Source organism: Nuphar pumila, chromosome 11, assembly GCF_984573655.1.
Source record: "Nuphar pumila chromosome 11, dmNupPumi1.hap1.1, whole genome shotgun sequence".
Lineage (NCBI taxonomy): Eukaryota > Viridiplantae > Streptophyta > Magnoliopsida > Nymphaeales > Nymphaeaceae > Nuphar > Nuphar pumila.
In genome coordinates this window covers 51605132-51621359 of record NC_143259.1, presented here as the reverse complement: position 1 = coordinate 51621359, position 16228 = coordinate 51605132, and the positions used below count along the sequence as shown (strand labels likewise).

The 16228-nt window shown below is 37.7% G+C and overlaps 1 protein-coding gene across 1 annotated transcript in view; it reads left to right on the top strand.

The window, feature by feature from the left end:
- The first annotated feature begins 10667 nt into the window (after window positions 1–10667).
- The window catches only part of ZR3 (Zim17-type zinc finger protein), a 59328-nt gene continuing 53767 nt past the window's right edge, over window positions 10668–16228 (top strand). The window contains exon 1 of the mRNA XM_089981210.1: window positions 10668–11210. Within this exon, the coding sequence (XP_089837336.1) occupies window positions 11123–11210 (88 nt within the window). The 5' untranslated portion in view covers window positions 10668–11122. The remainder of the gene's footprint in view (window positions 11211–16228) is intronic.

Genomic DNA, 16228 nt, shown 5'->3' with positions numbered 1-16228 from the left:
CAAAAGTCTAGATTATTTTCCCAAGCTCTGATTATTCTAAAAACTTAGAACTTTAAATCTTAAGTTCTGAGTTAAAAACCATCTCTTCACTCTATTTTTATCAGAAACACTTGGAGTTTTTCAAAATCAATTTTTCAAAAAGAGCATACATCTCTGCATTGCACAAGCATGATTCTTTGTGCATTTAGACTTAGAATAAGTTCTTAGATAATTTCTTAGCAAAACAAAAGGCATAAATTCGTCCCTTGGTTCGATTACCCCTGGTAAAGGCTCTAGGAACGGTCGAACCTCGTACCGACGAGCGAATCCCGTATCCCAGTTTTCTCGCAAATATTTCAAAACGGAGGCGAGTTATTTTTAAATATTTTCAAAATTAAGGTCAAGTGAGACCCCGTAAAAGAGTTCATCTCTCTCTTCTTTTCTCTTCTTTCTTTCTTTCTGTCTTTTATCTTCTCCCTTCAAAAAGGAGGAAATAAAGGATAGAAAGGAAAAAGAGAAGGAAGAGAGATAATATTACGAGAGGAAAAATTTTGCGATGATCACAGGTTTTCCCCTTTCTTATGTTTATCGGGCAACCCATATCGGGTTGCCCCCCCCCCCCCGCCCTGTATTAAAGTTTTACAGGGTGTGGACCAGGTCCGGGTCTGAACCACGACCCACGATGCTGGATCCGATCACGATTTGGATTCGGGTCGCGTGAATAACAGTGGATCCAGGGGTTGGATCCACTTGGGTCCAACGGTGGATTTGACAAGTTTATAATAATAATTATTAGTTATTTATTTATTTAGTATTACTATTATATAAATACTTTAATACGCACATATATCTTTCTTTTGGATCCGGGTAACAGATCCTAGGCCCAATTCACGTTAATAAAAAAATATATATATAAATATAATTTCTATGTACTGCATAAAATTTGCGGTTATTACAATTGCATTGCATCAAATATTATTGTCATTCCTCCAAAGAATTTTTTGCCTTGTTTAATTCTATTCTTATTGCAATGAATAATGTCTACACTGATTATATTTTGAATTGTTGCAGGAATTATGTGTTATGACAATGAAGTCGTACATGATACTTCAAGTACAAGTTTTTGATGATAAGCAAGTGAAATCAACTGCATTTCAGCTAAGGCAATGAAGACATTGAAGAATTCGATGAAGAATCTTTGAAGACTAGTGTGCAAATGTTAAATTCATTAAAAGTCTTAGATTCTTGTAAGAGTCTTACTTAGAGTGCATATTTAAATTGCATTTCACCTAAAAAGTCTTTAGAAAAACTTTTCTAAAAGAACCCCTTATGAAAATCTTTTTAGAAAACTCTTTTCTTAAATTTTCGTGTTTATTAGTCGACCAATAGACTCACCAGTCGACTAATCCTTTTGCGTCATATTTTCTAAAAAGTCATTTTTGTCAAATTCGTCGACCGAAGGTTTTATCAGTCGACTGGACAGAATGTCTGTTTTCTGGAAAATTAGCAGCAGTCGACTAATGGTTTTATCAGTCGACTGGACAGAACATGTGTTTTCTGAAAATTTAGCAACAGTCGACTAATGCTTTTATCAGTCGACCGGATAGAATGTATGTTTTTCAGAAGATTTTAGCAGCAGTCGACTGAAAGGTTTTTCAGACTACTGATGATATTATCAGTCGACTAATTTTATCTCTAGTCGACTAAGTTTCAAAAGTTCAGATTTTCAAACAGCTCGATTAACAAATCAGTCGACCGACGTAACTGTCAGTCTACTAATAACTAACTATTAGTCGACTAACTACTGTTCCAGTCGACTAATTTTGCTGTTTTTCCTGAAACTTCAAAAAGGTGTCTTTTCATTTTTCAAACGTTTTGATCGTTCAAAATGGACTGTTTTGACACCCTTTCATACCCTCAACGTATGAAAACTTTCAACTATAAATATGAGTGCATTCTACGCTCAAATATATAAAATCCAATTGAATTACTTCTTGCTTTTCACTCATATTCATTCAAGTATTTATTTTCTCACTCACATGATATTTTTCACTTCAGTTTTTCACTCAAATTCCTTTGAGAGATAGTGAATTTGTGAGTAGAGTATTTCAATAACCTCAAAAGCCAATTGCATCTCATTTGCATTCAAAAGAAGGGCTCATAGGTTGTATTGTAAGTTGTTACTTATTTCAATTTTCTATAAAAGAAAGGACTCCTTGGTTTAAAGGAGTTGTTTGCTTTCACTAGGTGTGTTACTGAAAGTGGGACCGGATTTGGTCTGTATGATCTTGTAGTTACACAAGGTTGATAGTAGAAATCTCAAACGGGTTTTGCTTGGGGACTGGATGTAGGTCGGGAAAGACCGAACCAGGATAAATTCTTGTGTTCCTTTGTGTGATTGCTTTTCAAATTGCAAAATCCGTTAATATTTCGCAGATAATTTTTAAAGGCACTATTCACCCCCCTCTAGTGCTTGTTGCCTCGATCCTACTGCACTTTCATTATGGAGTTGCGCTTGAGCAGAAACATGCTCCAAGGATGAAGTCTTTCAACCCAGGGGAAATAATGCAGAGCATCCTGAGGGTCTGTGCATTGAAGACAAGTTGGATCCATATCCAACTGATCGAATCTGATCCGAGATATGATCCATGGCAGATCCAATCATGCAGGACCATCTAGGTCCAATTGGATCTCCGCGTACCTAGATCCACTTTGAATATCATGTTCCAATTTCTCAGATATTTTGTTTTTTTCTTAGGAATTGTATTTCTATGTTTGATTCCATTTTGTATGTCTGGAATCATTTAGACTTTTTATTTTTTTTATTCATGTTATTTTTTATTTATTTTTAGGTATCGGATTCTACAGATCTAGATAGTTCTAGTGCCCTATAAGATCTTTTTGTGGCACTAGAGGGTATACGGGGTAATTGGGTAGTTTTATTTTTATTTTTATTTTTATTTTTATTTTTTACAATTTTGATGTTGGATCCAAAGTGATATGTGTAAAGATCTAGTTTAAGTATTAGATCTTGTATCAAGATCCAATAACACCACCTGGATTCATATTGGTGCCCTAGAGTTGGACCAATATGGACTTCGGTCAATGGTATTCAAGCTTTCCTTCACCAACCACATCAGCCCATCCTCATTGGGCATGTTTGAGGTGCCGCCCAGTTGGTTCAATGAATTCAAAAGGGTGTTGTGCCATTGGGCCAACTTGAGGTGCAATGAGAGCTAGAACTTGTTGGAATTAAGCTCTCTCATTGGCCTCAAGGGAGGCTGCCCTCATTGGCCTCAAGGGAGACTGCCTCTCATGTGGCCAATGAGAGAACTTGCTCTCTTTGTGCCCTTAAATCCTAGCAGAAAAATGGTGGAGGCTAGCTTTTGTTTTTTAGAAGAAAAAAAAGAAAATGAAGGAAATGAAGAAGGTGAGTGTGTGAGTGAGGAGGATCTTTGGTGAGTGTGTTTTTGGTGAAGAAGGAAGGAGCTTGAACTGGTGAGAAGGACCACGATCGTTGTAGCTGGAGGAGTTGGCTCTTTCGAACCACCCTACCTCATCTTCATTGGCATCCGCAAGCTTTGTTTGGCATTTCAACCCCTTGATCTTATAATTTAAACTTGTTACTTCTGAATCTATTAGCATGCAAGCATTTTGCTTATGTTACTGAATGAAAGTTTGAGTTTTTAAGTTTCATATGTTGCTTGAAAGTGGATTCCAACAATCTGCAAAAATCATGATTGGGTGTCACCATTTTCTGTCAAGAAATGGGTCCGGGCGCCCGAAACCATCTGCATGTTAGTGAAGTTCGGGGTTTCTTTCGAAACCCTCATTTGGGCGTCTGAATCCGAGGTGATTCGCGTGACTGAACTGAACCTGCTTCTTAGGTTAGGATGGTTAACAACTAGCTCATCAGGGATTTTCAAAATCTGTAGAGGGCCATAGAGTAGGCCAAAAATTATGTATCATAGCTCGTTTAAAATTTCTGGATTTGACTTACATTTCCTTCGTTGAGAGTTTTCGCAAACACTGACGTCTGAGGGGTTAAAAACCCCTTCGAACAAACTGTCTGCTGAGCCTAGGAGTCTATCGCAAACTTGTCTACCAGTCTCAGTTCTGAGTCTGTGGAGCAGACACTTTTGATCTGAATCTGGTGATTTCAGATTCATTGGAAAGGTGTGTGAGTCACACACGACTTTCCTTTGGACTGCCTCTATCAAAACAGAGTGCACGGGTCCCAAAAACTTTGTTTTCTAGAGTCCTATTTAGACTCACTCCCATGAAACGCTTCTGCACGTATCGAGATCCATTTGGATCTTGGATCGTAGATCGGTGCTTACTGAGTCCACATTAGGTGTCAATGGGTTGGGTTGGGTTCTGGCCTAGGTGGAACTAGACTTTCACCTAATTTCTGGGTATGTTATTGGGTCCAGACCCAGGTCTAATCGGGTCCACTATAAGAGAAACCATACCTGGACCAGATAAGAACTATATGTACCAGACACGAACCATACTCTGTAAAATAATATTGTTTATCATTTTTACATTGAAAAATTATAGGTCTTAATTAGAACTCATGTCTGGTATAAAATTTCACAAACTATACTTGGATACATGTATTAATCAGACCTTCGGGTCTGAACCCGTGTCTTAATTGAGTCTTCTTATTTATCACCATACTCGGACCCAACTGTTTGGTCCAAGTTGGGTCCGAGTAAACCAGACCCATTGACACCCCTACTCGTGTCAATTCAAAAGCTTGCATTAGAGATATAAGTCTTGTTGCATGAACCTTGATCTATAGGTCTGATTTGAGGCCCACGATAAAGGTCCCAATCAGCGACTATTGGGACCACCTGGTGATGAAGTTACTCAACCTCTCAAACTGTGTTTGGTAGTCAATTATGATGCCCTATTGGCGAATCTTGGACAATAATACATGGTGATTAGCATTGGCAGAGAGGCCAAATCATATCACTAGGGCTTGGGGAAAGCCCTCCTAAGTAGACGTCCTTAACTGGGACACCAACCAATGATACCAATGAATGGCATCTTCCTCGAGGTAAATTGAGGCGAAGGCCACCCGATCCTCATCCAGCGTCCTGGCAATCCAAAAATATTGCTCATTCCAAAATAGCAGCTCATAGGGTCATCTTCAACAAACTTAGGAAAATATAGCCTAGGTTGTCGAGCCTGATAGGGTCCATTTGAGGACCTTGAGTACTGGCTGCCCGAGTTGGATTCTCCATGACGTTCGTGTCGTACAACCAACTAGTTCTAGATATCCTCAACAATAATGAGGAATTGCTGGTAACACTAGTCTACTTTCCCGTTGAGTGCTACCATAACCTCTTTGAGAACACTTACATTCTAACTTAAGTTGGTGATTTGGCCATCCACTTTAATGGATTGGGACTCAAACGTGGTGCATAGTTCCCCTACCAACTCCTGAGACGTCGTCATGTTGTGGGTTTCCAAATTTATGGAATCAAGAAGGGCAAGGGCCCCTGCTACATAGAATTTGGATGCAAAATAGTCGCAAAAAAAATTGTCCATGTAGTTCTGAGTGAGAACTTTTGTGATCTAAGTATCCTGGTTCCGAAAGAGGACCAGTTGGACAAGTCTTGGTTCAAGAATTGAACCAAGATAGATACACTAATGGTTAGAGACCATGTGTTCTTGCAATGATATTTATGATATACAATGTTATGATTATGCATATATTGAATGATATTTGCACAGTTAAATGAATACATATTATGTGTACGTGCTTAAATGAGTATGATATGCAATGAATGTTATGACATGATTATAAACATGCATCATGATGATTAATTATTATTATTACATGCTATGATACATGAATTTCATGATGCATGATTGATTGTTCTTATGTGAGCTTACGATTCAAGGAATTGATATGTGCTTGAGAGCCCGAATTAATGTATTGTATATGCTCATGTGGATATGTCATGTGTGTGCACGACTGTGGGCATGGGGTCAAATGATATTCTTGTGTTGTAAGGCATGTGTGTGACATACAAACACATGTGACTACTCAATTGTAAGGGATTGTGAGAACCCATGGGGTATTGATTATGCACCAATTTATGAAAATATCATTGACTTATGGCCTTAATAAAGATAACCCCACACTTGATGTTTTTTTGTACCTTGAAAGGGTATCGAAATGCCCAGGATCCAGCATCCCAAGTTCACCTTAGAGAGGGTAGATGGTATAAGCTTCTGTGACATTGTTGTTGTTTTGTGGACGGAAAGTCTCACTTGGTCCCCACTCACAGGAGTTAGTTGGTCAGGACTACCGTGTGGCCTAAGTGGTAGTTCTCTTGACTTGCAATGTCTTCTTTTCTAGATCGATCCAATTGTTGCTACCGTTAAGAGATTTTCTCTTAGTTGTGAGTCGTTCTCCTTTTGAGTTATCGTTCAGTTAGTCATTCTAGTTATAATAAAATGCATAGCATAATAAATGCTCAAGTGGTATCGATTGAATGATGAAGTTGTCTGAGGGTGTCTATATTATTAAGTAAGATAAATAAATAATTATATGATTATGATCACTTTACATTATGCGATTATATTTATTTTACTGTTTCTGTTGAAAGCATGCTTGTGATGATATATTGTTTAATGATGATATGTTATGATGATGTGTTCCTGAATTTAACTATTGTAGATATTTTGTTGAATGCCTGTTGTTATGTGTTGTGTGTTGTTATTGATATATGCTTAGTATTGTGTACGCATGCAATGCTAATGTATATCCTACTGAGACTCAATTGGGAGTTTGACACCCTACTTTTATAATGTTCAGATAATGAGTGAGTTGAGGATCGGTTGCGGGATGTTGTGGGGGTACCATGAAAACCATTTAATTTATCTAGATACTGTGGATATTGACTCTTATTTAATATTTATTTCTTTGAACAATTGGTATAAACTATTTAATTATGAATGAATTAGTTTAGTTCATGGTTAGCTAAAGTTGTTTCAAATATCTGTAACTCGCTCAGAATGTTTAACCATTTTTAAAATAATGTTTTGTTGTGAATTCTAAATTATATATGATTTCAAATATAAAGGATTTTATCACTTGGACGTCTTTTCTCGAATTTGGTTATAGGGGGCTATTAAAATGCTAGTGCTTGCGTTGGTTGACTCCTTAGAGCCCAATTCGATTAAAGCAATACCATAGATGAGACCTCATATTTATAAAAAAAAACCATGAATTTTTTAGTTAAAATTTTTGGGCATTACACCCGAGATCGTTGTACGAAAACCATGAAGATTATACGGATTTCGAGGTGGATGCTCTAATACTAAATAGAGTATGATTCCTGAGAGGTTGGCTCAGGCGAATCTGACACACTAACTAGGGAGCAGCTCAGAGAATCACACCACAAAAGAATGTTGGGGCATGTCTGGGTAGCACTTGATATGCTGCAACTATATAGCAAGGAAGAAGGGGGTGGGCCATGTCCTAGGGAGGAGGACATGCTCGCTGCTAACATGGACAACGTGCGACAAGGTTGTGTGCTAGGGTAGGGGACACATTGACAGAAGTAGGAGGGTGAGTTTCAGTAAGGACTCGACCTAGGGGAATAGAGGAGGGTGTGCAAGGTGGGTTGGGCATGTCTCTGGGTAGGGGACACGACCAAAGGGAATAAATCGACAAAGGGAGAAGTGAGATCTCACATGGCAGTATGGATCGAGGCGATAGGTGAAGGCATGCTGAAAGGGAGAAATATGTTCTCGATTGACCGGTGATGAGTGAGGATAGATAGACGGGTGAGGGAGTAGAGTCTTTCCCTCTAGGCGCAATCATATAAACCAAAATAAAATTTAGAGGTTGAACTCAATAAATCTCATTAAAAAAATAAGAAATTATAAATGTCTATTTATAGGATAAAAAGAAAGATTAAGATAAAGTGTATATCCACAGTCCCACCCAAGATGAGATTCCAGAGGGAGCGTTCAACTCTCTTATAGAGTCCTCGGGTAAGTGGAGCCCTAGAGGAAGTGGGATTCTCCAGGGGGCATCCCACTCTGGAAGAGTCCTAGGAAGCTCTTTTTCTCTCTTCTATGTAATCCCCAACTGGGCAGGTCTAGATCTGAGGTGTGTGCATGTTTGTAATATTTGTCATGAGTATTCGAACACATTGCATTGCTTTATTTTGCTCTTTATGACCAAGTGTTAATAAAAAAATTGCAACTTGTTCTTCAAGACCTACATCATGGGCATATTGCAATAATCTACTTCTGCGAAGAACTTCGCATAATGCTATGAATGTGTGTTTTTTCATGCATAAAAGATCAAAACAATTTTGCCGATGACCCAACACACAATCATGCACAAAATCATTACCCCTATATATATAATCATGAACTATTATCCTATGTGGCATTCTCAAACTATGTAAAGAAATGATCAAAATCATCATAGTAAGTAAATAAATAAGTTCTTGTTGATGAGTCATTATACTTTTGCAAAAATAAATATAATTACACATTGTTAACATGAATAACATGTACAAAATCTGGGAATTATATATGAGTAACATGCAATACTATGACAACATGAATGTAAGCACAATCACTGTGAAGTAAATACTTTTGCATATACATATATAATCATGCAATAAACTTGAATAACATGCACATAATTGAATAAGAATAACATGAATACAATAAAAATGTATATCAAACATTTAACACTGTTATAACATGCAACATTTTAATTGAGAAATATTTAATGTGCAAAAAAACAATATTTAACATTCAACACAATAATAACATTACACAATCAACATAAGAGTTGACTTATGCAAATACATACTTAAACATTGAGAGACAATTTATAGTCTAACCAATCGACCCGATATTTTGGATCCATGCTCAAGAACATAGTTGCATTATAGGGGCTATCAGTAAGTCTAATGCCTTCACACGCGTATTCGTAGTAATCTTACTATTAATCAACATTTTTTTTAATACATCATTACATTTTATTGCCAATTTGTAGGGAGATTCATTGTTGATGGTCTTCACATACATACATATAAATGCTGCTAGCATATCCACAATTTGATTATCACTATAAATTTTGCAATTTCCTTGAATTGAAAGCCTTTTGGAAGATGAGAGCATACTAGGTGGTGGGCTACTCATGGGTGTCTCATCACCTAGAACTTGTGATAATGAGTTTAATTCATCTATGACATATTTGAAGAGAGGAGGTGGTGGTGGTAGTTCCAATTGGATGGACTTATTGATTTCCCATCTCAACAATATGTTCATAATAGCTTTATTTTTTCTAGTTTCTGATAATTGTTTCATGTTAGGTGTTTTCTCGATATTCAACCCATATTTCAGTATCTACCACAAAAAACTTTAGTTTTGCGTCTCATCTAAACCCTAAAGTGGTTAATGTTTGGTTCATTAATGTTATGTTGGTCCCGATATGCTTCAACTTAATTTTGATTTTTTTCAATGTGATTTTATCCCTAAATTCTTTTTCATTTGACTCTCCACCACCCTCATGACCTTCTATTTCAAACCCCTAAATATTTCATTACAAGTTATTTAGATTGATCTAACATGCATTCAAATAAATAGTCTACTTGAGATACTCCATTGCATTTTCTAGTACGACTATTTTGCATTTTTTGTGTCATTTTGAACAATTTGCATTCACAATGATGTTTTCATCAAAACACTAACAAAGATAATAGAATCACAACTCAACTTAACACACATACATATTCATTCATTTAGTTAATGGATCACAAAGATTTCATTATACAACCCTTATTTGATGTTTGACGCTTAAGGTTTATGTTAGTGACCACATGGTATAAAAATTAAAATGATTTTGGATCTCTAAGGGTTTTCACTTTACATATTTAACATGCATTTACTAAAATAATTATAAAAACTTTGATTAAAATACAAATCCCTAACATCTAAGCATATTAGAAACAAAAGAAATAGATTTAGCATTCATTTGTTAAAAATTGCAAATCACATGTTTAAAATATAAAATCCTTAATAATATATAAGCATATTGAAATTTTTTTTGTTTTAACATGCATTCACTAAAAACGCTAAAAAAACAGGCAATCAAATGCAAAACCCTAAGATCTAAGCATATCCAAAACAAAATAAATATTCATTCACTAAAAAACATACAAATCATGTATTTAAGATACAAAATCTCTAATAATATATAAGCATATCCAAAACAAATCAATCAGATTTAGCATTTATTCACTAATTTTTTTTGCAAAAACACTGTTCAAGATACAAAATTCCTAATATCTAAGCATATTAAAAAAAATAAATTCATTAAAAAAAAGTAGCAAAAACAGTACTTAAAATACAAAACTCTTAAAAATTTGGATTGAACAAACCCTAACTTTGAATAAACCTAATTTAGCAAGCATTCACTAAAAAAGTTGCAAAAACAATGATTATAATATAAAACCCTCAAAAAAATCTGATTGAACAAACCTAACCCTCAATAAACTGGATTTTGGCAAAAATAGGGTTTAAAATAAAAAACCTAAAAAAAAATTGGTCTGATTAACAGAGAAATACATGCAGGATCGCTGGAAAGAGGGTCGCTGGAGAGAGAAGGGTGCTTGAGACAGACTTGCCGGAGAGAGGATCACCGAGGACAAGATCGTTGGGAGGTATCGCTCGCCGGAGGGACCGTCGTAGGGAAGATCTGGGGCTGGGGTGAGAGAGGAGAGAGAGTGGGAATTCCGGGGTGAGGCAGCGAGAGAGGGAAAGTGTCGGGGGTAAAGTGGATCCAGGTTTTTTTGTTCCCCGTCTCTCTGTTCTTTTCGTAACAGGGGGTGGAACCATGAAAAACCGTTCTTAAGACGTGGGGGAGTCCCGAACGCGCCATCAAACAAACCCTTACTAGATAAAGACATCTTAAAACTACCACAGTTCTTTTTTCTTCTTTTTTCGAAATCTTATCGTTGTCTAAAATCCGACCCACTTGATCCCCCTAAGCATAGCGTAGTTGCAGTCGGCAGACTCATATGCTGTCAAAGCGTGTTGCCTTCCTCTTCGCCCCCTTCAACTTGAAAGCCGTCCGTTGCTCGTCTTGCAATCCATCATGATTTCGAGGGTTGCTCGTCTCTTGACCAAGAGGGTGCTCTCCCAAACGAATCCTGCCTTCCCTCCTACCGCCTCTGTGGCTCAAGGTTAGCTCCCTTTTCTCCATGTTTCTCTCTGTGTTCTTTTCTCAATGGTGGCTTTGTTGGTTCTGTGCTTTTGCAGTAGAATTTCATTGTGGGTATTGCTTTGAGATAACTGTGATGTGTGGGTGTGCATTTGAGGGAGGGCTCGAGAGCATGTGTTTTTTTGTTGTTTTTTCATTCTTCTAAGCGCTTTTTGTTTTTTGGGGTTATTGGTGGGTATGCCTTCAACTTGATTGAGGAATGGTTCCAGTGAAAACGTTTAGAAGGTGTAGCCGTGATGATTGCTTGTATTAATTGGACAGCTTAGAATGTAGAGACCGGATGTTGGGTGGCTTTGTTCTCATTCCTTTGAATGGTTGAGAGGAAAGGAGGTACCGGTGCAACTTGGTTGAGGTGAGCAACGATAACCAGTGCAAAATGATAACCAGGGTGTGCTTTGTCCAGAGTATCTAGAAATTTAGATTCTGCTGTGCGTCGTTGTCGGACTTTGTTGGATCCCTCGTGTGTAATTTGCGGCCCTGGAAAAATGTGCTCCATCTCACGTTTAGGTGGAGTAAATTCGGAGCAGGAAGTGGTTAATCTTCGCTAAAAGCCTTTCTGTTTTGATAGAATTTCGCTCGCTATTTAGTGCAGTTGGGAACATGGTGCCTTGTAGTGTAGCTCTTCTTTTCCCACTTGGAAAGAACTTTTAATTTTTTAAGGATGTACCCCAGATTTGGGCCTTTGCCTTATGATCTACTTGCAATTTTTTGGTTATTTTTCAGGCTAGTCCTGAGTTGTTGATAATGATAATAACAATAATTTAATACTAATAATAATAATCACAAAGAGAAAGTGAAAAGGGAAGATCTCCATTGCCTCCATAGATTCTATTCTATGTCACACAGAATCTGCTAAGGAGGCGATGCACCCGCGTTGACACGCCCCGACACGGGTGCGGACATGGGTGCGGTTTCGGACACGGGGCGGACTCGGTCAACGCACCTGGGCCGAGTTCATCCACTTTATAGACTCGGTCAACTTTGTCCGAGTCTATAAAGGTCCATTTTCAAACTCATTTTGGATCCGGGTCTGGTTCAGATCCAGACTCGACCCAGATCCAAAATGTTACATGCGTTGGGCCGAACCCTAAAGAGCGGTTTACGACAGGGGGAGGGGCTCACCTGTCGATCTTTGCCTCCCCCCAGCCGTTCAGTCTTCATCCCCTGCAGTCACGCCGATGACTCAGACCTCGACGACTGTAGCTGCAGGCGATGCTAGCCACCTTCTTCCCCAGCCACCGGTCTCAAGTATGCCTCCTCCCTCTTCTGTTCTTCTTCCTCTTCGTCCGGCAGGGGGCTTCCCCTTCCTCCTTGTTTTTCGGCAAGGGGCTGCCCCCTGCCATACTTTATTTTTCGGCGAGGGGCGAAGCCCCCTGCCATGTTCTTTATTTTCCAGCAGGGGGGTCCGCCCCTTGCCATACTTTATTTTCCGGCTTCTTGCCAGGCTGGTGCCTTTTGGGGTCTCTGTGTTTGCTTTCCGTTTGCCGCAGCAGAATCGTGTCCCTACTCGGTGTTAACAGCTCAACTGCAAGGTTCCTTGTGCATCTTGCCAAAGGGACATACGGTTTGGCAGGCCGCAACATGCGCTTCTTGATGCGCATAGTTGCGACACAGAATGAGAGGGGTGGAGCTCCTGATACTATTTTTTTGAAGTGTTATTAACTTTATTTTATTTATGTATTTTCTTTTCAGTTTTCACTTTTTAGATATAATGGCGAGTTCTAGCGGCATGTCAATACAGTTGGTTCAAGTTCTAACCCTGAATTAGAAGTTTTTCAACCACTTTGGAGGCTTGTGACAAAAGGGATAAATGCTAGTGGTGGCGGGAATGTGCAGTTTCATTGTAATCTATGTAAGATTGTTTTGATGAGTTCTTATACGCGTGTGAAAGCACATCTTTTGCATATTCGTGGTCAAGGAATTAAGGCATGTTCTGGGTTTGACAAAGACTTGTTAAAGCAATTAAAGAAAGAACAATAGGAAGCTGAAAAGAAGAAAATTGCAGAGATGAAAAGCGATTCGACTAATCTGTCTTTTCCTATTGCTAGTGATGTACAAGAAGGGCTTTTGAAGAAAAGAAAGATGGAAAGCAATAAAACAATACAAGTGTCGTTCAAAAACATGGCAAGAGCAAAAATTGATAAAAAGATTGGTCGATTCTTTTACTCAAGCTCAATTCCTTTTAATGTAGCCAGAAATCCATACTGGAAAGATATGATTACATCTTTAGCTAATTGTAATTTGAGTGGTTATGTGCCTCCTAGTTCAGAAAAAACTAAGAGCAATCGTTCTTGCAGAGGAAAAAAATAGAATTGAAGACTTGTTAGAGACCCAAAAATTTGCATGGGAACGACTTGGAGTCTCTATTGTTTCTGATGGGTGGACTGATATACAAAGGCGACCACTGATAAACTTCATTGCTTACTCACTTAATGGGCCAATCTTTTTGAAGATTTTTGACGCATCTGGGGAGTATAAAGATGTTGAATATTTAAAAAGATTATTTGTCGAGGTGATAAAAGAAGTGGGTGAAGAAAGTGTGGTGCAAATCATTACTGACAATGCTCCAGTTTGCAGTCGTGCATGAATGAATTTGACAAGTAAAGATACATATTCACATATTTTTTGGACTCCTTGTGCAACACACAATTTAAATTTATCACTTAAGAGTATATGCAATCCATCAAAAGATGATGCACATGCACGTGAAATGTGTTTATGGATTGAGAAAATAGAGCATGATGTTTGAAATATTAGAATTTTTGTTATAAACAATCATCATGCCCTTTCTATATTTAATAGGCATTTTAATCTCAAGTTATTGAAAGTTGCTGAAACTCGTTTTGCTTCTCTCATTGTTATGATGAAAAGAATGAAGCAACTCAAGAATGTATTGATGATGATGGTGGCTGATCAAGATTGAGATTTTTATCATACTGAAGATGATGTTAAGGCTCAAGCTATCAAAAAATGCATCTGTGATGATTTTTCGTGGGATAAAATTATATATTTTGTTGAATTTACATAGCCTATTTGGGAAATGTTGTGAGAAGTTGACAAAGATGTACCCATGTTTCATAGAATTTATGAAATGTGAAATAATATGATTGAAAAAGTTCAAAGTATCATTTTTAAACATGAGAAAAAAGATGTTGTACTTATGATTCAGAATTTTACAATCATGTATATTCAGTTTTAGTGAGAAGACGGGATAAAAGCAATACACCTTTGCATTGCATGACACACTCTCTCAATCCAAAATATTATGTAAAAAAATAGTTGACAGCAGGTGTTGGTCGTGTTTCTCCAAATGAAGATCCTGAGATATCAAGGAATATAATGATATGCTTGAGAAAACTTTTTAATGATCCTCACATGTTTAAGGTTGTAAATAGTGAGTTTGAAAAGTTTTCTATTGGGAGATTTGATTCTTTAGCAGCACTCGTGGCAAGGGACGAGGAAGATCCTCTTAGTTGGTGGGCAACATATGGATCAGAGACAACAAATCTGCAACGTCTTACAATAAAGTTGTTATCACAACCTGTTACATTATCGTGTTGTGAAAGAAATTGGAGTACATATGCTCAAATTCACAACATTAAAAGAAACAAACTCATTAGTAAAAGAGCAGAGGATTTGGTTTGTGTTCACTCTAAACTACGATTAATTTCTTGCCGCACCAAAGATGAGTATAAGTACTTTTTTTTCTTTTGTATTCAAAGTTCATATTTAAATATTTGTATTCAAAGTTGAAGTTAGATACTAAGTTAATCATTTTTTGATGCAGTTGTGGATCATCCAAGTATTGTGATGTAAATCCAGAAGATTTTGACTTGGAGGGAGAACATGATTTGCATACTCTCAACATTGACTACCTCGATCCTGTTCTTCCCTCTAATTCAGACGATGAGACAAATTTATGATAAGTTATGTTGTTTATTATACTCACAAGCTTCTTTATGTGTTATATTTTGGTAAGTTTGTATTGTTAAGAATTATTTTTTTATTTTTGCTTTAAAATTTACAATCTTATTATTAATTTATTGTTATATATATAGTCGTGTCCCCGTGTCCAAATTTTTGAAATTGCACCGCACCCGTGTCGCACCCGCACCCATGTGACATATATTCTATTTCTTTACAATGAATGGTATTAACTTGATTATCTTCTTTCCTTTTTGTTAATATTGGTTTTTTCGCCACTGTAAGGTCTTTTGAGGTCAAACCGAAGCAAGGATAGCTAATACATGTGATTGGTGATCTCAATTTCTTGAACATGTCTCCTGTCATGGAAAAGAAGCAGCTCTGACAGTTCAGTTGTGTGAATGGAATCTTTGCCACCATATCTATGTGGCCATCTCGAGAATGCTCGAGACCTAGCATGTCTTTCTTGTTGATCAGTTTAAGAAGTATCTTCGTCCCTTTATCTTGTGGTACATGTTTTTTATCTCATGGACATTCCAATGTACTTGAACCCTATGTTCAGATATTGGTTGCACTACGTCACCGTAAAATATTGACAATTGCAACAGTCTGTTTTGCATGATGAAGCAATGGAGTAGTTGCTCGTATAATACCTTCATTCTTTTTACGTTATTCTGGGAAACCATTATGTATTGCTTTCCTTCTAAAGGAAGTATTGGAAATATCCCAACATGTTGGATGATTAATCTTAAAGCTATGTCACACGGACTCGGCTAGGGAGGCGCCGCACCCGAGTCGACATGCCCCGACAGGGGTGCGGACATGGGTGCGGCTTCGGACACGGCCCAGACTCGGTCAACGCCGAGTTAGACTCGGTCAACGAGTTGAGGTCGAGTCTGTCCTTGTTTTGGACTCGGTCAATGTTGACCGAGTCTAATTTTGTTCATTTTTAGGGTAAAAAACAAAAAAAAAGATCTTTTTATATATTTTTATATATTTTGGACACGGGGACCTGCGCCGGGGGGAGCCCCCGGACCCCCCTTTCTGCAAGGGCAA